This window comes from Sorex fumeus, unplaced genomic scaffold (assembly GCF_029834395.1).
Source record: "Sorex fumeus unplaced genomic scaffold, SorFum_2.1 ptg000081l, whole genome shotgun sequence".
NCBI classification, from domain to species: domain Eukaryota; kingdom Metazoa; phylum Chordata; class Mammalia; order Eulipotyphla; family Soricidae; genus Sorex; species Sorex fumeus.
In genome coordinates this window covers 8,561,760-8,587,473 of record NW_026606138.1, presented here as the reverse complement: position 1 = coordinate 8,587,473, position 25,714 = coordinate 8,561,760, and the positions used below count along the sequence as shown (strand labels likewise).

The window sequence follows — 25,714 nt, the reverse complement described above, 5'->3', positions numbered from 1 at the left end:
AGAAGAACTCATAATTTAACACTTGCCTCAAGTTCCAGAAACCATTCCTCTAGGAAGCTATTTATGATGTCGCGTTTTTACCTTGGTACCCCTCTTCAGTTTCCACTCATATTTTGTGTTTGCATCTGCTATGTGTTAGCATATAGTAGATTCTCAACAAATGTCCGAAATAAACTAATTCTCAGTATTTCCCAAGAAGTTCTAGAAATCAAGTGTTTATAAAAAATATGTGTCTAACCAAATAGGTAGATTGCATCACTGAAGTTGAAACGCAGGCACTATATGCCACACCTCTCCAGCACTAGGTAGAAAGCAGTGGGTCCGGGGTACTGTTTCCACATGGATAGGCCCTAGCATTGAACCATACAGCCCAGTTGGCCAAGAATTGCCAGGATTGGCCCTCAGACTTTATGAGCACTGTTTGGAACTCACCCCCAAAAGGTAAAAATAACTAAATAAAATACATTTAGATAGAGTTGCCATCATCTTGTTGTGTGTGTGTGTATGTTTGCATATGTGTGTGTGTGTGTGTGTGTGTGTATGTATGTGTGAAGCAAGGTAGGTTTTATTGAAACTTATTTGTAAAGATGTGAGGGGAGAAGGAGGGAGAAGTACATGTTTGAGAGAACTAAGACTTTTCTAGAGTGAAAATAGGTAAGCAAAGAAACATTGAGACTAGAAAGTTTTTAAGGAAGAACATGTTTAAAGGAGAACATGAACTTGAAGAGCAAGTCAATTTACCATGTCTTGCCAAATATTTGTGCTTTGGAGTTTCCTTTTTCTTTAGTGTTAAGCTATAGATACTCTTTGCCTCTTCTCGAGAATTCATCTTTTCAGAGATGGGAAGAATAAATTCATTTTTGATGGAGAACTTAACATATGGAGGAATAGCAAAGACATTTGTTTTTGGAGGGGTGGGGCACACCCAGCTCTGCTCAGGGCTTACTCATGGATCTTCGCTCAGCAATCATTCTGATAATGCTCAGGGGGCCATATATAGTGCCAGAGATCAAACACTAGTTGACAGCATGCAAAAAACTGCCTTACCTGCTGTGCTATCTCTCTGGCAACAAGTGAAGACATTTTTATTGCACAACATTAGACATTTAATCACAGTTGTGTTTTCTTCCTGTACCTGAACTCGAGTTAACATACAATAGCTCAGCTCTTCTTAACTGTACTCATGAGAGTTGCCACTCCTTTCCTGTCTCTTTTGGCACAAGAATATGTGATTGAAATGACAAAAACTCATGTTGTGACTTTATGTGAATTAGGCAGGATAGCATAAGTTATACTTGAGTAATAAGTACACCACCAAGATCTCAAGAGTTGAGAAACATTTGAAGTTTATACTAATGGAATTAAGATGTTTACCTGTACTCCTAATAGTCCAGGGCAGCTGACTCTTTGGGCTAGGAACTCTCCCCCACTAATCTCTACCATTCTGAAAACCCTCAGACCAGTTCCCAGTTCACTGTAAAAGGATAGGAAAGGGTGGAAAAACAATTTCAGATAAGGGAGTTGAGCTTTCCAGAGAAAGATCAGCTATAAATCAGCCCATGAATGAATGAATGAATGAATGAATGAGTAAAAGATCCCAGTATCCTAAGACTTCTCTGGGAAGTCTGCTTCCGGTTTGCTACTCCTATTCTTGTGGGATTGTCTTACTTTTTTGAGTCAATTCTTCTGGTGTTCAGAGATGACTAAAGCATTAAGCAGCTGTAGATTCTTTTGCATTGTACACCAAGAAACTATTCATAGCCCAACATGCAGGGAAATAAAATTGCCTGGAAGCAATGAAATACTGGTGGCAAAGAGTGTATTTAGTAGCTAGGCAGTGCTTTCTAAACACCATTACCCAAGAAAAGGAAACAGACTCCTTTGACAAGTATTTAATTCCAAGACTGAAGCAGAGGAAGTAGAAAATGAGCCTGAGCCTGGAGTATATTGTAGAGCAGAAAATAAGGATGTATTCCAAAACATATAGGGTTTGTCAAGAAAACACAGAGCCAATAAGAGTGGGCAAAGTTGGAACAATTTGATCTTTTCTTCCTTCCTTCCTTCCTTCCTTCCTTCCTTCCTTCCTTCCTTCTTTTTCTTTTCTTTTCTTTTCTTTTTTTCTTTCTTCCCTTTTAAGGTCATCTTGGTTTACAAGGGGATGCAATTTTATCACAGCACACCCATCATAAAAGTGCCAATGTCCCTCTACCACTGCCCAAAGGACACTGCCTCTCTGCATATCCCCCCAACCCCTATCTCTTAGTAACCTCAATTCTGTGGTTAGAATATAAAACTTTGTTTTTATTAGCTATTGTCTATTTTCTTGCTGATCTCATAAAAGTGAGATCAGCTGATATCAATCCTTTTCTTTCTGACTTACTTCACTTAACACAACACCCTCCAGTTTTATCTGCTATAGCAAAAGGCAAGAGTTTATCTTTTCTTATAGGTGAGCAATATTACATTTCGTATATATGCCATAACAAAGCTTAAATGATTGACCAACAAAATAAGAGGTGATATGTTTTATAAGGTTTTATGTAAGGTGTAAAGAAAAAACTTTTTCTTGAAAGCTTTTTAAAGTTTTATTTTCCTTTTACACCTGATATAAACACTGTGTCAAAGTTGTTCGTGATGATTTTTTTTATAGACTTACAAACTTTTGGGATGTTTCAGTCATACAATGATCAAGTACCCATTCCTCCACCAGTCCCCATTCTCTACCACCAGTGTTGCCAGTATTCCTCCCTGACTTCCCCATTCCCACCCTTCCCCCACCCCCACCCCCTGGCTCTGTGGCAGGCACATTCCTTCTTATTCTTTCTCTCCTTTTGGGTATTATGGTTTGCAATACAGGTACTAAGTGGCATCATGTTTGGTCCGTAGTCTACTTTCAGCAAGCATCTTCCATCCCGAGTGAGCCATCTAAGCATCATTTACTTAGTGGTCCCTTCTCTATCCCAGCTGCCTTTTCCCCCCAGCATATGAGGCCAGTTTCCAAACCGTGAAGCAATCCTCCAGGCCCTTATCTGTACTATCCTTAGGTGTTTGCCTCTCATTTTGTTACTTTATATTCCACAAATGAGTGCAGTTATTTTATGTCTGTCCCTCTCTCTCTCTCTCTCTCTCTCTCTCTCTCTCTCTCTCTCTGACTCATTTCACTTAGCATGTCAATCCATTTATATGCAGATTTAAAGATTTTATCTTTTCTAACAGCTGCATAGTATTCCATTGTGTAGATGTACCAAAGTTTCTTTAACTAGTCATTTTTTTCGGGCACTCCGTTTTTTTTTTTTTCAGATTCTGGCTATTGTAAATAGTGCCACAATAAATAAACAAGTGCAGTTGACGTTTATATTGTATTTTTTTTTCATCTCCGGATATATTCCCAGAAGTGATATTGCTGGGTCAAATAACTAGGAGCTCAATTTCTAGTTTTTTAAGAAATGCCCAAATTGTTTTCCAAAAAGGCTGGACCAGTCGGCATTCCCACTATCAGTGAAGGAGAGTCTCCTTTTCCCTACATCCATGCCAACACCAATTGCTTTTGTTCTTTGGTTGTGTATCAGTCTCAGTGGTGTGAGATGATATCTCATTGCGGTTTTGCCATTCATCTCCCTAATGATTAGTGATAAAGAACGTTTTTTCATGTACATTTTAGCCATTGGGATTTCTTCTTTGAGAAAGTTTCTGTTCATTTCATTGCCCCATTTTCTGATGTTATTGGATGTTTTCTTCTTGTAGAGTTCAACCAATGCCTTGTATATCCTTGATATTAGCCCTTATCAGAAGGGTATTGAGTGAATATCCTTTCCCATTCTGTAGACTGTCTTTGTATTCTGTTCACTGTTTCCTTTGAGGTGCAGAAGCTTCTTAGTTTAAGATATTCCATTGGTTATGGGATGGAGCAATAGTACAGCAGGTAGGGCGCTTGCCTTGCACGCAGCCAACCTGGGCTGGGCCGACTTCGGTTTGATTCTTCCGCTCCTCTCAGAGAGCCCAGCAAGCTACCAAGAGTATTGAGCGCACACTGCAAAGCCTGGCAAGCTAACTGTGACGTATTCAATATGCCAAAAACAGTAACAAGTCTCACAATGGAGACGTTACCGGTGCCCACTCATGCAAATCGATGAACAACAGGAGAACAGTGATATATATATATGTATATATATATATGTACATATATATATATATAATAGTGCTATTCCATTGGTCTGTGAATCTGTCTTTGTTCCAATACCATGCTGTTCTAATTACATTTTGAGGTTGGGGAAGGTGATGCCTCCCTTCTTTTTTCCCCCCAAGAATTGCTTTAGCTATTCATGGAGGCTTGTTATTTCATATGAATTTCAGGAGTGTTTGATCAATTTCTGTCATCAGTATCCTTATAGGGATTGCACTGAATCTGTATAATGCTTTGGGGAGTATTTTGACAATGTTAATTCTCCCAGTCTATGAGTGGAGGATGTGTTTCCATTTCCTCACGTCCTCTTTTATTTTTTGAAGTAGTGTTTTGTAGTTTTCTTTGTACAGGTCCTTTGCCTCCTTAGTTAAGCTGATTCCCAGGTACTTGATTTTCTGAGGCATGATTGTGAACAGGATTACTTATTCATATCACTGTTTTCTCTCTCATCATTTGCATATGGGAAAGGCATAGACTTTTGTGCATTGATTTTATAGCCCGCAATTTTACTATACAGTTCTGTTGTTTCTAGGAGCTTCTTGGTAGAGGCTTTAGGTTTCTGTAAATATAGTATCATGCACTGTAGCACGATCCTCCTGTTGTTCATTGATTTACTTGAGTGGGCACCAGTGACATCTCCATTGTGAGACTTGTTGTTACTGTTTTTGGCATATAGAATATGTCATGGGTAGCGTGCCAGGCTTTGCCGTGCAGGCGGAATGCTCTTGGTAGCTTGCTGGGCTCTACTACGGGGGCGGAGGAATCGAACCCAGGTTGGCCACATGCAAGGCAAATGCCCTGCCCGCTATGCTATCGCTCCAGCCCAAATACAGTATCATATCATCTGCAAATAATGAGAACTTGATTTCTTCCTTTCCTATCTGGATGTCCTTAATATCTTTTTCTTGCCTAACTGCTATGGCAAGTACTTCCATTACTATATTGAATAGTAGTGGTGAGAGTAGGCATTCTTGTCTTGTCCCTAATCTTAGAGGGAAGGCTCTTAGTTTTCCCCCATTGAGTATAATGCGTGCCATGGGCTCGTGGTAGATTGTATTGAGGAAAGTTCTTTCAATTCCTATTTTGTTGAGAATTTTCATTATAAATGGGTTCTGGATCCTGTCAAGTGCTTTCCCTGAATCTATTGATATGATCATATGATTTTTATCTTTTCTTGTATTGATATGGTGTATTATATTGATTGACTTATGAGTGGTGAATCATCCTTGCATCCCGGGGATGAATCCCACTTGGTCATGGTGTATGCTTTTTTTGATGAGTTGTTGGATTCTACTTGCTAATATTTTGTTGAGAATTTTCGCATCTGTGTTCATCAGGAATATCAGCCTGTAATTTTCTTTTTTGTGGTGTCTCTCTTTGCTTTTGGTATTAGGGTGATATGTACCTCAATAGAAACTGCTTGGGAGAGTTTCTTGGTTTCTGTTGTGGTGTTCCCCTTTTAATTTCTGATTTGGTTTATTAGGGTTCTCTCTCTCTCTCTCTCTCTCTCTCTCTCTCTCTCTCTCTCTCTCTCTCTTCATTGTCAATCTTGCTAGTGGTTTATCAATCTTGTTTATTTTCACAAAGAACCAGCTCTTGGTTTCATTGATCTTTCAGATTGTTTTTGGGTTTCCATATCGTTAATTTCTGCTTTAAGTTTTATTATTCCTTTCCTCCTGCCTGGTTTGGGCTCCTTTTTTTGGTCCTTTTCTAAGATCTTGAGCTGTGAGGTCAAGTTATTTATGTGGGCCCTTTCTTCCTGCTTGAGAAATGCTTTGCAGAGCTATATTTTTTCCCCCTTAACACTGCTTTAGCTTTGTCCCACAATTTCCAGTAGCTCATGTCTTCATTTTCATTTGTTTCTAGGTATCTTTTGATTTCTTCCTTGATTTCTTCCCTGACCCATTCATTGTTCAACATTGAGCTGTTTAATTTCTAGGCATTTGATTTGATTCTCCTTTTCTGTGTGTGATTAACTTCTATCTTCAGTGCATCGTGGTCTGAAAAGATAGTTTATACAATTTCTATCTTCCTGATTCTATTGAGGTTTGATTTGTGGCCCAGCACGTGGTCTGTCTTGGAAAATTTTTCGTGTACACTGGAAAAGAATGTGTATTTGGGTTTTTTTTTTTTTGCATAAAAAGCCTTGTAATATGTCTGTTAGCCTTCTCTCTCCTATTTCTTCTTTCAAAGCCAGTACTTTCTTGCTGACTTTTAATCTTGTTGATCTACGAAGAGGTGATAAGGCCATGTTGAAGTCTCAAACTACTACTGTGTTGCTACCAATGTCCTCCTTGAAATCTATTAGCAATTGTTTTAAGTATTTTGCTGGTCCCTCATTAGGTGCTTATATGTTTAGGCATGTGATTTCTTTCTGATATAAATATCCCTTGATTATTAAAAAAATGGTGCTCGCTATCCCTTCTATTCTTTTTCAGCCTGAAATCTATGTTGTTGGGTACTAGTATGTCGGATACTTGGAGTATGGCCACACAAGCTTATTTGAGGGAGTTGTTTGCTTGCAGGATTGTTTCCCATCCTTTGACTTTGAGTCTGTGCTCACTCTGACTATTCAAATGTGTTTCTTGTAGGCAGCAGGATGTTGGGTTCAGTTTTTTTTAATCCATTTTGCCACTCTGTGTCTCCTAATTGGTGCATTTAGACCACTGACATTGAGAGAGATTATTGTCATGGAGTTTTGTGCCATCTTTCTGTAGAGGTTTGTTGTCCTTGTTGGGGATGGTCTTGTCCTGCAGTAGCCTCTTTTGCCCTTCTTTTAAGGCTGGTTTTGAGTCTATGAAATTCCTGAGCCGTTGTTTATACATGAAATAGTGTATTGTTCCTTCAAGTTTGAGTGAGAGGTTAGCCAGATAAAGTATTCTTGATGAGGCATTCATTTCATTGAGTTCTTTTTTTTTTTTTTACTATATCCCATTGTCTTCGGGCTCAGACGGCTTCCTCTGATAAGTCTGCTATAAATCTAAGGGATGGTCCTTTGTGATTTCCTTCTTTGACCTTGCTGCTTACAGTATTGTGTCTCTATCTGTATTCATCATTCTGATTATTATATGTCTTGGAGTCTTTTTATTAGGGTCTCTTTTAGCTGTACCCTTCAGGATCCTTAGATCTGGGTGCCTGCATTCTCCAGCTCTGGGAACTTCTCAGCATTGATATTTTTAACTGTTGCTACTTCATTGGGGTTGTCTCCCTGTCCTTCTGATACTCAGATGATTCTTATGTTGTTCCTCTTGAGTTCATCCTCTATGTCTCTGATTCACCCTAGAGCTATTTTGAGGTCTTTTTCAATTGTATGTTGTTCCCTGTATGCTTTCTGCAGCTCATCTTCAAGCTCATTGATTCTGTCTGCGGCTGTTGTCATTCTGCTGTTGAGGGCACCCACTGAGTTTTTTATTTCATCTACTGTATCCTTTATTAGTGACACTTCTGTTGTAACTTTTCTTATTTCTTCTCTCATTTCTTCCTGTATTTTGTTGACTGTTCATTCCACTTTTCTTTCATGTCCTCCTTTAATTTACTGGATGCCTGTTCCACCGTTTCTTTGAGTTCATTGAACATCCTCAACATTTCATCTGTGAATTCTTTATCTAAGAGATTGTATTAGTGGGTAACCCCTTGTTGGGGCTTCTGGACTCTTCATCCACTCCTTGTGGTGGGAATTTGAGCTGTTTCTTCATGTATGGAAGTGGGATCCTCCAGTTCACTATTAGTGTCCCCCTCTCACTGCGAGAAAGGATTCTGGATGAGCTCGGTCAATGGTGGTCACCTCTTGGCCCTTCTAGAATTTCTCTTTGGTGCTACTCTGTGACTTAAGTGAGGCCTCTAGTTCATCTTCAGAGGATGTGTTATTTTATATTAGGCTTGTTCAGATTCTGTGTTCACCATTATCTTGGTGAGATTGGAATAGGCTAGTGGACTATTGGCCTAACGTGTTTGGAATAGCCATGCTGTCCTCCTTAGAATTAGGTAATGGAGACTGAGATATGAGTCAAAGTGCTGAGATAAGGGAAAATAAGACTGGCTGCCACCTCAGAGGCCACGCCCCTCTCCCCCCCTTCTGCCGCTGTACCTGTGGGTGAGTTGGCCACATCAGTGCCTGTGCAGGATTAAAGTCCCACTTCTGACTCAGTCCTAAAACTTTCCAGGATCCCCTCTGGCCTGGGTGCTTGGGTGACATTTTGGCCAAGAGGGGGTCTTGCAGTTCCCTGGGTCGACTTTCTGGACACGCAGTCCTGGAGGCCTGTTCATGATGATTTGTTACATTCAATATACCCACACAAATCCCATCACCATTGCACCTTCCCACCACCATTATTATTTCCAGTTTTCCCAACCACCCCCTAAGCCTGACCCCATAGCAGTCCCTCAATAATTTATTTTATATTGCTTGTTATAATTTGCTAAAAGATTGATCAAAAAATGTTTCCTCAGAAGAAAGCAAAAATTGCATGTCTGATCATGGAACTATTAAGCCCTTATGCAAGAGATTACTAAGATGTTATTACAGGTTCAGCTTTCTGTGTAAATATTTTGTTAATCAAGATTGTATGCCTTCTACATTGCACCCCATGCAATTTGGTGTGCTACTCCTGGTTTATCAGTATTGTAGAGTTTGAGGTGTCTCATGGTCACAAATGTGGTTACCCATTTCAGGAAGTCTAGTTTTTTTTTCTTTTTGGGTCACACCCAGTGATGCTCAGAGGTTACTCTTGGCTCTGCACTCAGGAATCACTCCTGGCCATGCTTGGAGGACCATATAAGATGCTGGGGAGGTGACATAGCTTGAATTAAAATTTTAACTGAGTGTTGTTTTGGGGTATGTGCGTGACTGCTAGGGCTTCAGAGAAAGCCCATCCCTAACTCCATGAAAGCCTTGAAATTTCAGTCATAAAACCTGCATACCTGATTTTTTCAACCGATTAATTTCTGAATGAGGCTTGTCCCAAAAAGTGGAGTACACCCAGGAGTATGGTGGCAATTGTTAAGTGTGGAGGTTTTAGCTGTTGGAGTTCTGTTTAGGTGGATATTGGGTTCACCTGCCCCCCACACCAGGGAACCTCAGAAAACTCAACCTTGGCTGGTCCAGAAGAATCTCTGCAACTTGTTGATCTCTCGTGAGATTTATCATCAATAGTGATGATTCTTGGTTATTGTTTTGTTTTGTTGCCATACCAGGTGATGCTCAGGTGCTACTCTTGGTTTTGCGCTTAGGAATTACTCCTGGGGACCATTGGGATGCCAGGGATCAAACCTGGGTTGGCTGCATGTAAGGCAAGCAATCTACCCACTGTACTGTAACTCTTGCCATGACACTTGATTTTAACTTATAGGATAAAGTGTTATTAGTGATATAGTTAAATGAATTTAATGAGGGAGAAGGAATAGTGTATAAAGGAATAATTATGGTTAAGAAACAAAAAGAGAAAGAAAATTTTAAAAAATCACCACTAAGCAAACACCATGGATAATGATGATGATAATAATGATAATAAAGATCCACTGATGGATGCCACTATTTGTAGACTAGGCCAAAATCTGAGAAGAATATTCCATAGTCTCAAAGTGTCTCCCCCCAGTAATTATTCACAATAAATACTTATAGACTTGCTTGTGTGCATGTTCGTGAGTAAGAAGTCAATAGACATTCCCTTTATCAAGACATAAGATTATCATCAAAAATGACATCCAGGAGCTGGAGTGATAGCACAGTGGGGAGGGCATTTGCCTTGCACACGGCTGACCCAGGTTCAATTCCCAGCATCCCATATGGTCCCCTGAGCACCACCAATAGTGATTCCTGAGTGCATGAGCCAGGAGTAAATCCTGTGCATTGCTGGATATGACCCAAAAAGAAAAAAAAAGACATCCACCTCAGGACCCTCTTACTATCACGCACTGAGGACACAGTATTTCTCTGTCCTGAAAAATGAAGGAAAAAATGGAGCAACAGTACAGATCAGAGGAGATTAAGAAATGACTTGATGCAATCTCAGAAGCTGAATAATGTCTTAAAAGAAATGAAAAGATACTAGTGAAAAGACTGTTGAAATTAGAACATTGTCTGCTGTTCAGTTATCACTGGTCTTGATATTTCTACTGTGGTAAGATGCTAACAGTGGAGAACTATCATATGAGGAATATATGCTAAAGTCAATTCAAAAGAAAATCTTATAGAAGGGCTTAATAGCTCCTGGGTGAAATATAATATCTTCACATACTTTCCTCTAAGGAAACTTTTTTTGGATCATTTTTAGCAGATTATTCATAACAAGCAGTACAAAACAAATTACTTAGGTTCTGCTTTTGGGGCAGGGTTTGAGGTTTGGGATGGAAACATTCGAAATACGGTAGTGGGAAGGTGTAATGGCGGTGGGATTGGTGTTTGAATATTAAATGTAATCAATTATTGTGAACAACGTTATAAAAATAAAATAAAATTTAAAAAAGAAAAGAAAAATAAAAGCTTATAAATTAAATGAAAACATAAAGTACACAAAAGCAAACATTTCAATAAAAGTAAACTTTATTTTTGTTTTCCCTTTTGCAATTTCCACAGCGGAGCGACTTTCAAACAGCTGGCTGGATGTTCGCCACATTGAAAAATATGTAGACCAAGGTAAAAGTGGAACAAGAGAATTGCTTTGGTCTTGGGCCCAGAAGAACAAGACCATTGGTGACCTTTTACAGATTCTCCAGGAGATGGGGCATCATCGAGCCATCCACTTAATTACAAACCATGGTAAACACTTATTTCTTTTCTTTTTTTTTTTAATATTAGTGAAACACCATGAGGTACAGTTGTAGATTTACAATTTTTTGTGCTTGGGTTTCGATTATACAATGATCAGATACCCATCCCTCCACCAGTGCCCATTTTCCACCACCATGGATAATATCCCCCCCACCCCCATCCCCCCATCCCCTCCTGCCTCTGTGGCAGGGCATTCCCTTTGGTTCTCTCTCTCCTTTTGGGTGTTGTGGTCTGCAAAGGAGGCATTGAGTGGCAAACATGTTCAGTCCATAGTCTACTTTCAACATGCATCTTCCCTCCTGGGAGGATCCTCCAAACACCCTTTATTTGGTGCTCCCTTCTCTATCTGAGCTGCCCTTTCCCCTAGAATGCCCGGCTCGCCTCTAAGCTATGGAGTAATTCTCCTGGTGCTGATCTCAGCTATTCTTGGGTATTAATCTCATATTTTGTTACTTTATATCCCCCAGATGAATGCAATCTTTCTATGTCTATCCCTCTCTTTCTGACTCATTTCGCTTAGCATGATACTTTCCATATTGTACCACTTGTATGTAAATTTCATGACTTCATCCTTTCTAACAGCTACATAGTACTCCATTGTGTAGATGTACCAAAGTTTCTTTAACCAGTCATCTGTTCTTGGGCATTCAGGTTTCTTCCAGTTTCTGGCTATTGTAAAGAGTGCTGCAATGAACAAACAAGTGCAGATGTCACTTCGACTATACATTTTTGCCTCTCTGGGATATATTCCCAGGAGTGGTATTGCTGGGTCAAATGGGAGCTCAATTTCTAATTTTTTGAGAATCGTCCATACTGTTTTCCAGAAGGGCTGAACCAGTGGACATTCCCACCAACAGTGAAGGAGTGTCCCTTTCTCGACACATCCACGCCAGCATTGGTTGCTTTTGCTCTTTTGAATGTGGGCCAGTCTCTGAGGTGTAAGATGGTATCTCATTGTGGTTTTGATCTGCATCTCCCTGATGATTAATGATGTAGAGCATTTTCTCATGTGCTTTTTTGCCATTCAGATTTCTTCTTTGAGAAAGTTTCTGTTCATTTCATTGCCCCATTTTTGGATGGGGTTGGATGTTTTCTTCTTGTGGAGTTTAACCAGTGTTTTGTATATCCTGGATATCAATCCCTTGTCAGATGTGTATTCGGTGAATATCCTTTCCCATTCTGTAGACTGTCTTTGTATTTTGGTCACTGTTTCTTTGGAGGTGCAGAAGCTTCTTAGTTTAAGATAGTCCCATTTATCTATCTCTGTTTTCACTTGCTTGGCCAGTGGCGTGGCATCTTTGAAGATACCATTAGCTTCAATGTCATGGAGGGTTTTGCCAACTTTATCTTCAATGTACCTTATGGTTTCTGGTCTGATGTTGAGGTCTTTAATCCATTTTGATCTTACTTTTGTACATGGTGTTAGGCAGAGTTCTGAGCCTATTTTTTTGCATGTAGCCATCCAGTGATGCCAACACAATTTATTAAAGAGGCTTTCCTTACTCCACTTCATATTACTTGCACCTTTATCAAAGATTAGATGATCATATGATTGAGGGGAGATGTCAGTGTATTCAACCCTGTTCCATTGGTCTGCAGTTCTGCCTTGGTAAACTTATTTCTTATGCAGGTCTTAGTGCAGCGAATAGGAACTGTAATTTTAATGGAAATATTCCATTTTAGGGGCCAGAGCGATAGTACAGTGAGTAGTGTATCTGCCTTGCATGCAGAAGCCAGGGTTTCAGTCCCTGGCACTCCACATGGTCCCCCAACCACTGCCAGGACTGATTCCTGAGTGCAGAGCTGGGAGTAACTCCTGAGCATCAATGGGGGTGGCCTAAAAACCAAAAGGAAAAAAAAAAGGAAAAAATTCCATTTTATCCTCGATATTGGGTAGTCATATTCTGTATCACTTCCTCATCTGTGACTTTTATCTGAAGGGAACTTCACAGCTTCACATTTTGGCTAGCACTTACCTTATTGCCTATGTTAGAAAACGTATTGCTTTCTACTACTCTCTGGATGCAATTTGTTTTGGTTTTCCTTTGGGGATTACATCTGGTGGTACTTGGGGGAGATCCCCAGCTCAGTGCTCAAGGGTCACTCTTGCTGGTACTCAAGGAACCATGTAGTACTGGGATCAAATCGAGGGCTTCTGCTTATATAAAACTCCCTTTTTTATCATCTCCCTGGTTTTTCAACTTTGCAATTATTTTTTAAGCTTAAAAACTTTATATTTGAAGTATTTCATTCTTAGCTGAGAGAAAAAGGAACAGAGTGCCCAAACTCTGAAGGTACAGAATCACAATGACTGAATAAAATAGAAATAAAACAAATCCTAGAAATAAAACAAACAATAATTTCAACTTATCAACTCTATCAGAATCTCTTGGTGCTTACTGTTAATCTTTCCATTGTACTCTTTGGCCTAGCATTGGATTTTTAAAGCCATTATTTCTGTTTGAAGCTTTCTAATATTTCCTCTTTTATCATAAAATCTCATTGTGTTGATTCTTTTTCTAATTCTGTTTAACAGCACACCACTGTTGTTTAAACTCTTCTTCAGGCACTTCAGGGCTGGAGTGATAGCACAGCGGTAGGGCATTCGCCTTACAAGCAGCCAACATGGCCGACCCGAGTTCGATTCCTCCGCCCCTCTCGGAGAACCCAGCAAGCTACCGAGAGTATTCGATATGCCAAACACAGTAACAACAAAGTCTCCAATGGAGACGTTACTGGGCCCGCTCGAGCAAATCGACGATCAACGGGAGGACCTTTACCTTTTACCAGGCACTTCTATTACATTTGAACTTTTCCCAGAAGTGTTTGTTTTGCTCCATCAGTTGTATCAAATTCTTCTGTTTCCCAATTTTATTGAAGTTTATGTATTAACTACCTTGTGTAGAATTGAGTGTCCACCTTTCCCTTGCATGCCATATGGGCCTTATGTTGGGATCTTAGCTGCAGAATCTCCTATTATTTACCCAGGCTACTGTGCTGGAGCGATAGCACAGCGGGTAGGGCGTTCGCCTTACAAGCGGCCAACATGGCCGACCCGAGTTCGATTCCTCCGCCCCTCTCGGAGAGCCCGGCAAGCTACCGAGAGTATTCGATATGCCAGACACAGTAACAACAAAGTCTCCAATGGAGACGTTACTGGGCCCGCTCGAGCAAATCGACGATCAACGGGAGGGCCTTTACCTTTACCTTTACTGTGCTGCCTAATGCCTGCGATACTGCCAGTTCTGCATCTGTTTGGATTATTGAAGGTCTAGTGCCAGCGTAGAGTAGAAATCAGGAGCAGAGGGGCTCCTACTAGAGTTTCCACTAGCTTTCCAGGAGGCTGCTAGTGTCTAACGCAGGTGAGGGAAATGAGTGTCCTCCTTTTCCTCTAGGCCTGTCCCCAGTTCCAGTTTTCTCAGTCACCGCAGATGATCCCTTACCCCCTAGTGGTGCCAGCCCTGTAGCTTCTGTTGCCCGGAACTAGGAAAGTTCTCCCTTTCATTGGCTTGCACCAAAAGGAGAGCAATCAAAAGTGCTGCTGGTCTAGACTTTGGTGAGGCCTCAGGTCAAAGTCCCAGCATCAGTCCCAGGCGAATGTAGGGAGCTGGTTTTGCTGTCAGTAAAAAACAAACAAACAAACAGCAGGGTTGCCAAGCAATGCTTAATGGGGGCCTCAGGGTCTCTCTCTACCAATACTTGAGTCAGATGATTCAACACTCTCATCCAACAATGCTCAAAACACTTTGACCTCTTTTACAATTGAAAGAGGCCTCTAGGTTTTAATTAAAGACTGTTAACACCTTGGCTACCCTCCCGGCACTGACTGCTGCATGGATAGAGTAATCTGCATAACACAGCATCATTTGCCTAGAGGAGCCCCTTTTTCTTGCTTTTTTGGTTTTTTGGCCACACCCAGCAGAGCTCAGGACTTCTGGCTCAAGGTTCAGGAGTCACTACTGGCCGCCTGGAGAGTTGGAGGGAGGGGACTACACAGGATGATGGAGATCGAACCTAGTTTAACTGCATGTGAGGCAGGTGCTCCAGCCCTAGGTTTAACTGCATGTGAGGCAGACCTGCTCCAGCCCTAGGTGTCCATTCAGGTGCAATTTCACACAGTCCCCTTAGCTCTCAAAGCTGGACCTCTAACTTCTTGCAGCCAGGAAACTCTCATTCAGGGCGTCAATCTCCTTCCAAGACAAGTGTGGTACCCTGGCCCCAGGTCTGCCTCCAGGCTGTATGGTGTTTGCAGTCTGTTTCTGGACTGTATGGCATTTACCCTTGCTTGGGTCTGTCTAAGCCTACAGCACATAGCAATGGAACTCTGTTCTGAGTGTTCCACTGTTCTCTGAGGGAAAGCCCTCCATATTGCTCCTAGATGTATGATTTCTCTTTTCTGAATCAGGCTCCAAGTCCCCAAGACCCTCACATGAGCCTGAGTCCTTCAGACATCTCAAAAGCATGCCTGTCAATCACAACCTTCCTCACTCTCACCCGCCACAGCATCCTGGAGATACTGGGTGATCATACATTGTAGTTATTCCACCCCTCTTCAATGTCTCCTGTTATCTCTTCCTGTGAAGACCCTGTTCTTCTGGCATCTGAATCTTTTTCAGAGCCTTTGTTTCTCTCAGTTATCATTGATTGGAAAAATGCCGGGAGGGGAGCCTCATGGTTGTTTTTTTTGTTGTTTTTTTTGTTTTTTTTTTTTGTCTGCCATTGTGCACTGCTGACTGGGGAAATATGTATGCTCTGGAAAGGAGCCTGGTAAATCTGAGATGAAAAATGGGTTAGGACCATGCTCTGAGTCCTATGCAAAGGAAAACTGCATTATTTAATTGCAGTTTATTGAACTGATGCCTTGAATTATCTTTAACATGTTAATTGTGTAGCTTGTTAAAAGTAGCAATGTGATGATTCAGTGGAAGCTTGCTGCACAGTGTCTCTTGTAATAGCTACTTACTGAATTACGAGTTGGCGTTACTAATTAAAAATACATTAAAAAATTTCCATGGGCAGAGTTACTCAAATAATCAGTTACCAAATAAACAACTTTTACTTATCCTTTAAAAAAATGTCCAATTTGATGGAATGGCTTTTATTTTAGAAGAGCTTTAACTTTATAGATTGAAATTTTCTTATGAGCCCTACTGAAAAATGGTTTTGGGTTTCCTCTTCGGCAATATTCCTGCGATTCAGGTAGCTGCAGCAAGGGGATTTTTTCACATCTATAAAACGTTCTGTCAGACTTCAGAATATAATCAAGTTGTTAAATAATAATGTCTATTTATTATTTATTGTATTTTTTTCTCCGGGCACACCCAGAGGTGCTCAGGGCTTAATCCTGGTTCTATGCTCAGGGATCACTCTTGGCTATACTCCGGGGACCACATGGTATTAATTTGGTATTGAACTTGGATTGGATGCTTGCTAGGTAAGTGCTCTACAAACTGTACTATCATTCTGATCCCAGAAATAATAAATGTTTAGCTACTGCTATTATATTTCTGTCACACAAGACCTTGTATATCACATTTTGCATTTGTATTTTAATTATCAGTAATTGTTTTCCAATTTTGACATGAAACCCAGAATTTTCTGCTGACCTCTTTCATGCACTGTAGCTCTGTGCTCCCGTTGTTCGTGGATTTGCTTGAGCGGGCCCAGTAACGGATCCATTGTGAGACTTATTGTTACTGTGTTTGGCATATCAGATACGTCACAGGAAGCTTGCCAGGCTTTGCCATGTGGGTGGGATACTCTCTGTAGCTTGCTGGGCTCTTAGAGAGGGGCGGAGGAATTGAAACCGGGACGCCCCTTGTCGGACACGTGCAAGGCAAACGCCCTACTCGCTGTGCTATGACTCCAGACCTCTTACAGGAATCATTTTAAATCCATATTATGTAATATTAAAGTATTTCCTCTTTTTTTTTTTTGACCAGCAAAGGGCAATGACTTTTAGTGCCTTTGAAGTATGAAGACTTCAGACTTTTATTCCACCCAACAGTTCCTATTTCAGGATATTTGTTATTTCTCTGTGTTGCTTAATTGTCCTGACTAGAATCTCTAGTACAGTGTTGAATGGAAGTGGCAAGATAAAATGTTCTTTATTTGTTCTTGAGCTATATTAAAAGAAATTTTTACTCATCATTATGTGTGATGATCAGTCATGGACTGTTCACGGTATCTTATCAGTTGAAGAAATTGTCTTTTATTTCCTAGCATTTTTATCATTGAATTTTATGGCTTTTGTTCTTCATTTTATTAAGGTAATATATTTAGTTGATTGATTTTTCCAGATATTAAGCTATTCTTGGATTCCATGAAAGACTTCATTTGATAGACTATATAACCCTTATTTTTTCTTAATGTTCATTAGTTTTTAAATTTGGTTGTTAATATTTTGTTCAATATCCAGAGGATACTTGCTTATAATTTTCTTATAATGTTTTATCTGGCAACCTAGTCAGCCACATACAAAGCAAGGGCCTTACCCGCTGTTCTATCTCTTTGGCCCCTAGCAAAAATAATTCTAGAAACAGAATATATCTGAGATAAACCAGAAGGTACAGTACAATTTTTCTAAAGTTTGAATTAATGTCATAAATGACCGATTTAAATGACAGGGTTGCAATCTTTTGTAGCAGGTATATCAATTATCTCATCTCATTTGCAGAAATATAGCAAATAAAAATAACATTCTACAGTTGGGGAAGGGTGTGGGTGCTTGTGGTTGATCATGCAGAGACAACTAATACAAACACAAGCAAACCTGAGTGTTGCACATGGTTCTTACCCCTAATTTCATATGAACCAAGAGAGCTATAATCTCAGTATTGTAAAACTGTGTGTGTGTGTGTGTGTGTGTGTGTGTGTGTGTGTGTGTGTGTAAAAAACAGGGATATAGGGATATTACTCAGGGGTAGCCTGCCCTTCCCACTGTGTAGATGCTGGATTCAATTCCTGGCACTGCAAAATAAATAAATATGCATGCAAAGTTGATAACAATGTTACTTTTTTCTTCCAATTTTCTATATTATACTTTAAAATTTTATTTATTTACTTGGTGCAGGGGGTGGTGGTTGGGCCACACATTCTCAGGGTGCACTCCTAGCTCTGTGCTCAAGGATCATTTCTAACAGTGCTTGGGAACCATGTGCAGTGCCAAGGGTACTGTATGTGGCACTAGGGACCAGGAATCAAACCTGAATTAGTAAGCGCCTAACTGCTGAACTATCTTTCTCTCTGGCCCTAATAGTTAAAATAATATATAAAAATTCAAAATAGGAAATTATGTTTTAAGTGAAAAAATGTATTTCTGTAATATTTGATCACTAGAAAGCTATTTTACACATGTAAATTTGTAACCATTCAATGAAAATAAAACAGCTTTAAAAATAAACACTGTTGGAAAGGTCTTTATTTTCTCAGTCTAATAAAAAAGATAAAAGCTTGCTTACAGGGTGTTGGGAGGTTCCTCTCAGGATGGGAAACGCGTGATGAGAGTAGACTATAGTCCGAACAAGATTGCCACTCAATGTCTCTTTTGCAAACCACAGCACTCAAAAGGAGAGAGGTAACAAAAGGGAATGCCCTGCCACAGTGGTAGTGTAGGATGAGGGGAAGGGGGGTGGGAGGGATGCTGGGACTGGTGGTGGTGGAGAATGGGCACTGGTGGAGGGATGGGTATTCAATCATTGTATAACTGAAACCCAAGCACAAAAATTTGTAAGTCTACAACTGTACCTCATGGTGTTTCACTAATAAAAATTTAAGGAAAAAAAAAGCATGCTTCCTAGGGAATTTTGTTTGTTTATTTAATTTTGTTTGGGGGCCACACCCAATGATGCTCGGAGCTTACTTCAGATTCTGTACTTAGTTATCAGTGCTGGTGGAGCTCAAGGGACCATTTGCAGTGCTGGTTATAGAACTCAGGTAATCTGTGTGCTAGGCATGTGTCTTAACTCCTATACTATCCAGCCCAGGGAATTTTTTTTTTTTGAATTTATGTCTCTTTATTTCTCTCTCAGGAGCAGTTTTGAATCCTTCAAAGCAGAGACTTCAGGAAGATAGATTTCTACACATGCCTTCCATGGTAGAGTGAATTTATATAATGATTCTTGAAATCTATTGTATGTATAATTGAACATAAGGAAAATTATTATATATAGTAAATGCTAGATTTGTGGATACTTTTCAAAAAATAAAAACCCCTTAACTCTCTCATTATTCTTTGTTTAATTGAGAACTCAGGAAATTAGAGATTCATGAGTACTTAACAACTTAAGGGCTTTCAACTCATTGATGTGTCAGAAATGAGTTCTATGAGCTATGCATTTCCTTTACTCAGTTTTTAATTTTCTTTTTATAGTCAGTGTGTTTCATGTTGCTGTTAGTTTTTATCTCAGTGAATTAGGAGTGATCATTTTTATAGATTAGAAGTAATTTAAAATTGACTGTAACTGAAAATGACATTGATACTTTAGTTTTTGCATTTGATATGGAAGCCATAAATTATATGGCAGTAAATACCATTGAATAAAACAACTTTGCTTTCTACTACCTTTCTTCTAAATTATGTTTCACTCATTTCACTGTATAATTCCAGGGGGAGATTTGGATTTCTGTTATGACTCTGTTCTTTTTTGACTTATAAAATGGAATTACTTTAGTGTGTATTTCTTCTCTTAGAAAACAGCCAGTGTCACAGCGGATAATGTTCTTATTCCTGAGCAAAATGAAAAAGGTAAAATCAGAGCAACTTTTCTTTAGCTCATGCCTCTACTAGATTTATTAATGAATCCAGTAGAAGAAATATCTAAAAATGATGTGTCTTATTAATTTATATATAAAATCACAATAAATCTTTTATGAATATAAAAACACTTGAAATTTTTACTGACAGAGTTGATGGATGAAATGTCACTGGTCCATCAAAATTCTGTTGGCCAGTGAAGAACTCAAAGACATTTCTTTTTTTCTGCTAGTGCATTTGTTTTGTGTGTGTGTGAGAAAAAGAGGTAAATATTTTTTAAATTGTGTTACATTTTTCATAGTTTCAGAAATACTAACACACCCACAGGGGTCTGTTGTGGTGACTGTCAAGCCATGCAAGGTCACTATTATTATTATTATTATTATTATTATTATTATTAATTTGTTTTTTGGGTCACACCCAGGGATGCACAGGGGTTACTCCTGGCTCATGCACTCAGGAATTATTCCTGGCACTGCTCAGGGGACCATATAGGATCCTGAGAATGGAACCTGGGTCGGCTGCGTGCAAGGCAAATGCCCTACCTGCTGTGCTATTGCTCCAGCCCTGAAGGTCACTATTAAAGTCCAGTTATTTTTCATGTCCACTTTTCTACTTTATTATCTGGGAGAATAACTTGATTCTACCTGGACACATTCTGATAAACTTGAATGGGAATTTAAAGCTGCGTTACTTGATTTTTCCTATGTGATATGCTGCTTCTTTGGTTCAAAAGAGAATGGGAGAATTTAAACAAGATTTTGACACTCTAAAGTTTAGCAAAAGATAGAAATCAAACAATAAGTTTCTTAAGTTTGGAAATAAAACCAAAAAAGGGACCCATGAGACTTAACTGAGGTTTCCTTTGTCTCTGTTATTGATTACCATTTTAAGTTTCTCTCCAATGGCTAGATAATTATTTTAAAAAGCTGAAGCAACTTCCTAATTAACTCTGAGGAAATAACTTAGATATTTAGAAAATTTGGCAAGAAAGGTGTTTTTATTTATTCATATTAGTATCTCCATTTTTATTATTTAGAAACTGGCGTTGGGTTCCTAGTGGTCTGTAGCAATGTTATGTTAGCCTAATGACAAGAAGACAGAAAAGTGGAAATGTTTTTCCAATTTAGCTCTTAGGCTGAGCCTTTTGGGAAAGTGATAGAATCACAATGGTATTGTTCAAATGTCTTGAAAGTCATCTGCTCAGTGGAACGGAAACCAGACCTCAAATATAATGAAGAGACTACTTGAGGGCTTCAGTTTGACTCCTGGGCTTTGCTCAATGACTCTCTACTGGACTTCAAAGTGATAATTATATGGACATACTGGTTCTTCATAATGGGAGTACAGGATGTTTTTGTTTTGTTGCTTTTGGGGGAGGAGTGGTGTTTGAACCGCTTAAGGAGTTTTGCTGACTAGGTGGTCAAGAGTGACCCCTGGCAGTACTCAGGGGGCTATCTGTGCCAGGGATTGAACTAAGATTATTTTCATTCAAGGCAAACACGTTGCTTCCTGTTCTTTTTCTCTTTAGCCAGAGGAAACAGATTCTTAAAACCAGAAAATTTTATATATTTCTCTGTTTGTTCTTTAGGAATAGTGCTCAAATCTTCCATCAATTTTCAAAATATCATAGAGGGCACCAAAAATTTCCACAAGGACTTCCTAATTGGAGAAGGAGAGATTTTTGAGGTATTCCGAGTGGAGATCCAGAACCGAACATATGCTGTTAAATTATTTAAACAGGTATGGAAAGAATTACTGTCACAGGATATCAGTCCCACTTACTTGTTCATATTCCATATTCAAATGTCATTTTCCATCAACATTGAAAGGAGATGTATTGGAAAATATAAGTTCATAAATGGAAATAATATATGGTCCCAGGTGACTAGAAAAATGAATCCATGTCTTGTAGGAATATAGAAGTTGAATCCTTCCCATCCTGGATGTGTTGAATATGAAACTTTTCTGAACAGCCTTTCGGGTTTTGCTTAAGAGGGTCAGATGTGTCAGTCTGTTTCCGTTTCCATGATGGGTTTTGGGATGGGCAGTATTCACTCTTTATAGGATAACGTTTAAAATTGTCTTCAATCCCAGGTCAGGGGTATAGGAAAAAGGAGGCTTCATTAAAAGTAGCACAGTAACACTCAAAGTGGAAGAGAGTTGAGTGACTGCAGACATCAAAATAGAAGGAGTACCGGGGGTCCAAATGTAGGAGTCAGTGCAAGATTAATATGCATATGTGAACACAAGCACACACATGCAGCTACTTTCCATGCTCTTCGTTATTAGTCAACAGTTATTTAAAGTTTACTCAGCTCCTATGGACTCAGTGCTGAGCTTGCAAAGATGAGTAACCATGCTTGCATCCTCAAGAAGTTCCTAGTTTTATGGGTGAAACATATAGGAAAAGGAAAGACTAGGGCTGGGGATGTAGCTCAGCAGTAGAGGACTTGCCTTGTTTGTGTGAGGTTCTGGGTTCGATCAGTCACACAGGAGAGAAAAAAAAAGAAGGAAGGGAGGGAAGGTAGGAAGGAGGGAGGAAAAGAGAAGGAAAAAGAAAAGGAAAGGGAAAAAGACAAAAAGTAATGGTTAGAAAAGGAGGAAGGGTGGAAGGGAAGGAAGTGTGTGAGGAAGGATAGATAGTAAGGAAGGGAGGGAGGGGTGAGAGGGAAGAAAGAATCTGAAGAATGACAAACACTTTAGCAGAGATTTGCCCAGAGGTCATGGAGCACATGGAAACTAGAAGTGGGGCACATCCAGCACCCAGGAGAGCAACACAAAGGAGTTTGCTGTCATTAACTGTTTTTGGAGTGACTGTATGATGAAGTAGATGTGATGAAGTGACCTTTCAGTTGGATTTTGAAGCATGACTAGAGTTTTGGCAGGCAGTAAAGGAGAGCAAGTGTTTTCTGGGTTGAAGAAAGAGTCGGTGCAAGGCTTAAAGGTGTCAGTATGAGACACGTAAAATAGAGCTTAGTGACAGGGTTGGGAAAAACAGTGACAGAAAGTGGTACTGAAAATATAGAATGTGTTTGTGGAGTTTTTCCTGGGACAGGGACCACACTCAGAGGTACTTAGGGCTTACTCCTACCTGTGTGCTCAGGGATAACTCCTGGCAATACTTGGGGACCATATGTGGTGCTGGAGGTTGACCCAGGGTTTGCTGTGTGCAAAACAAGCACCTTAATTCTTGTACTATTTCTCTGACCCTGTGAATGATTTTTAAATAAAAGAATGGAATGACTAGATTTGTATTTTTTAAAAAAATAACTTTCAGGAAGTAGACTATAGACCGAACATGAAGGCCACTTACTGCCTGTATTCCAAACCATAACGCCCAAAAGGAGAGAGAGAAAGAGAGAGAGAGAGAGGGAGAGAGAGAGGGAGGGAGAGAGAGAGAGAGAGAGAGAGAGAGTAAAAGAGAACATGCCTGCCACAGAGGCAGGAGGGGATGGGGTGGGGGTGGCAGGAGGGATACTGGGAACATTGGTGGTAGAGAATGGGCACTGGTGGAGGAAGGGGTACTCGACCATAGTATATATGACTGAAATGTAATCACAAAAGTATGTAAGCCTATAATTCTATCTCATGGTGTTTCATTAAAAATTTAAAATAAATAAATGAAATAAATAAATAACTTTCAGGGACTGGATAATTAGCTCAGTGGGCTAAGTGTATGCTTTATGTGCAGGAGGTCTGGATTTTCTCTCTGGCATCACATGGGCCCCTGAGCACTGCCAGCAGTGAGCCCCCAAGGATAGAGCCCAGGTTAATTCCTGAGCACTGCTAGGTGTGGACCAAAAACAAAACCAAAACAAAACAGAAATAAAATATATCATTCATTATAGACTAAACAGTGGACTAAAAGCAGGAAGGGGCATTGAGAAAAAGATGGTGAGAGCTAGAAAAATATGATAGGAAGTTATTTGTGTAAACAGAGCAAGGGATAGAGCTTAAACAACTGTTCTCAGCCCTAATATTAGACTTAGGAAGTTTTTTGGGGGGGAAAAAAACCCAACTCCCTTCATAGCTGGTTGGATTAGTGTTGTAGCAGTCGAACTATTACTAAACATCTGTACTTTCACGCAGTTAGTTGAAGTGTAGCCAGTGTTTGAAAACGAATGTTGTGGACCAGGGCAGAGGAAGTTGGGATGGTGAGAGATAGTCTAATAGAAAATATGGAATGGCTTCAATCTGAACTATTTGATTGGATTAGTGATGTAGGGAAGAAGGAGAGGTCTAAGGTGATTCCTACTTTGTTTAGGTTATAGGACATTAAAATGTATTTAAACATTTTTTTTCTTATCCCCAAATTTCATTTTGCCACTTACTTCTGTATGAGCAGATGAATGCTCCTGAGATGGTCTGACAAAGAAAGTAAACAATCTGCTAGAAAAATATTCAACAAAAGTAGCTCCCAAATACTGCCTGGTCTCTCTCCCAAATCAAACAAGAATGGGGTTACTGTAGAGGTGGCCTAACTGAAGCCCATGTCTTAGGACCAATGTGCCTCATTTTATTTTCTTTGTGGCTGAGTTCAGGGCCATATTCCCAAAGTCTCCATCTGTCTACTTTACTCTTCTCTTTTTCTCCAACTCTTATTCCCTTTGGGGAGTTTTTTTTTTAAGTGAATTTTTTTTAAATTTAGATTTTTATTAGTGAAACACCATGAGGTACAGTTGTAGATTTACAAATTTTTGTGCTTGGGTGTCAGTTATACAAAAATATGGAATGCTTCACAAATTTGCGTGTCATCCTTGCACAGGGGCCATGCTAACCTTCTCTGTATTGTTTCAATTTTAGTATATGTGCTGCCGAAGCGAGCACGGGGAGTTTTGTTAAGTTTTAAAAATTTTTAAGTTTTTCTGCTTTAAATCTGTCTTCAGAATGTACTGACATTGTTTCCAGATTCCCTCTCATTTCTACCTCAGAAACTGTGACCATTTCCTTGAATGCCTCTGACCCCTCCAGTGTGGTTTTGGAGACCTCCGATGTATAGCCAAGGCATTACCTCATTGTTGATTTCTTCACAATGAACTGGAAGATTTTCTTAGAGTAGCTCTTATTTATCTTTGTATTCCAATGCCTTATTACAGGGGTCTGGCCCAGATTAATTACTCACAAATATTCGTTGCATGAATTTAAATGAAGTACATATGCTAATCAGTACTAATAAGTTAAAAAAATAGTCGTTAACAAATAGAAGAAAGACCTAGAAACTGTACAGAGTTCTACACACACACACACACACACACACAAGACACACACACACACACACACACACACACACACACACACACCACGGTGAGAAAATTTAATGAAGCTTCATTCAACCAGAGATTTTTTTTTTATAAAAAATGTGTTTTTGTAACATTGGGGTATTAGTTTCAATAGTTTTTCTTAGTGGGACTGAGGGGCGAAATGTATTCAATGTGTTAGATGATTGCATCCGAATCACCTGGAGATCTTACCGTGTTGGTTCTTATCCAGTATCTCTGGGTAGGAAACCCGAGATTCAGCATTTCTCACCAGCTCCCAGAAAAGCTGATGTTTTTGTTCACAGGTCATACTTTAAGCAGCAGAACTGCTAGATTAGCAGGAACACCAAAACTAACCCCTTCATTTTTCAGATTAAGGAAACTGTGACCTTAATAACACAGTTTAACTAGCAAGTGTTAGAGATAGGCCTAAAACCTGATCCACTTCCAGAACTTCCATTGGGGTTGCCTCCCTGTCCTTCTGGTACTCCGATGATTCTAATGTTTTTCCTCTTGGTGTCATCCCCTAGGTCTCTGATTCGCCTTAGAGCTATTTTGAGGTCTTTTCCCATTGTTTGTTGTTACCTATATGATTTCTGTTGCTCATCTTCAAGCTCACTCATCCTGTTTTTGGCTGTCGTCATTCTACTGCTGAGAGCACCCACTGAGTTTTTAACTTCATCTACCGAATCCTTTATTTGTGACACTTCTTTTTGTATCTTTTTTATTTCTGCTCTCATTTCTTC

General features: G+C 39.6%; 1 protein-coding gene and 1 non-coding gene across 2 annotated transcripts in view; one reads left to right on the top strand and one right to left on the bottom strand.

The window, feature by feature from the left end:
• Positions 1–25,714, top strand: part of IRAK3 (interleukin 1 receptor associated kinase 3) — a 76,133-nt gene that overhangs the window by 13,216 nt on the left and 37,203 nt on the right. Inside the window, exons 2-5 of the mRNA XM_056130811.1 lie at positions 10,758–10,940; positions 18,983–19,047; positions 19,644–19,698; positions 21,299–21,450. Of these exons, the coding sequence (XP_055986786.1) occupies positions 10,758–10,940; positions 18,983–19,047; positions 19,644–19,698; positions 21,299–21,450 (455 nt within the window). The remainder of the gene's footprint in view (positions 1–10,757; positions 10,941–18,982; positions 19,048–19,643; positions 19,699–21,298; positions 21,451–25,714) is intronic.
• Positions 24,431–24,537, bottom strand: LOC130039016 (U6 spliceosomal RNA). Its single transcript, XR_008794817.1, has one exon. It is a non-coding gene; the product is annotated as a U6 spliceosomal RNA (small nuclear RNA).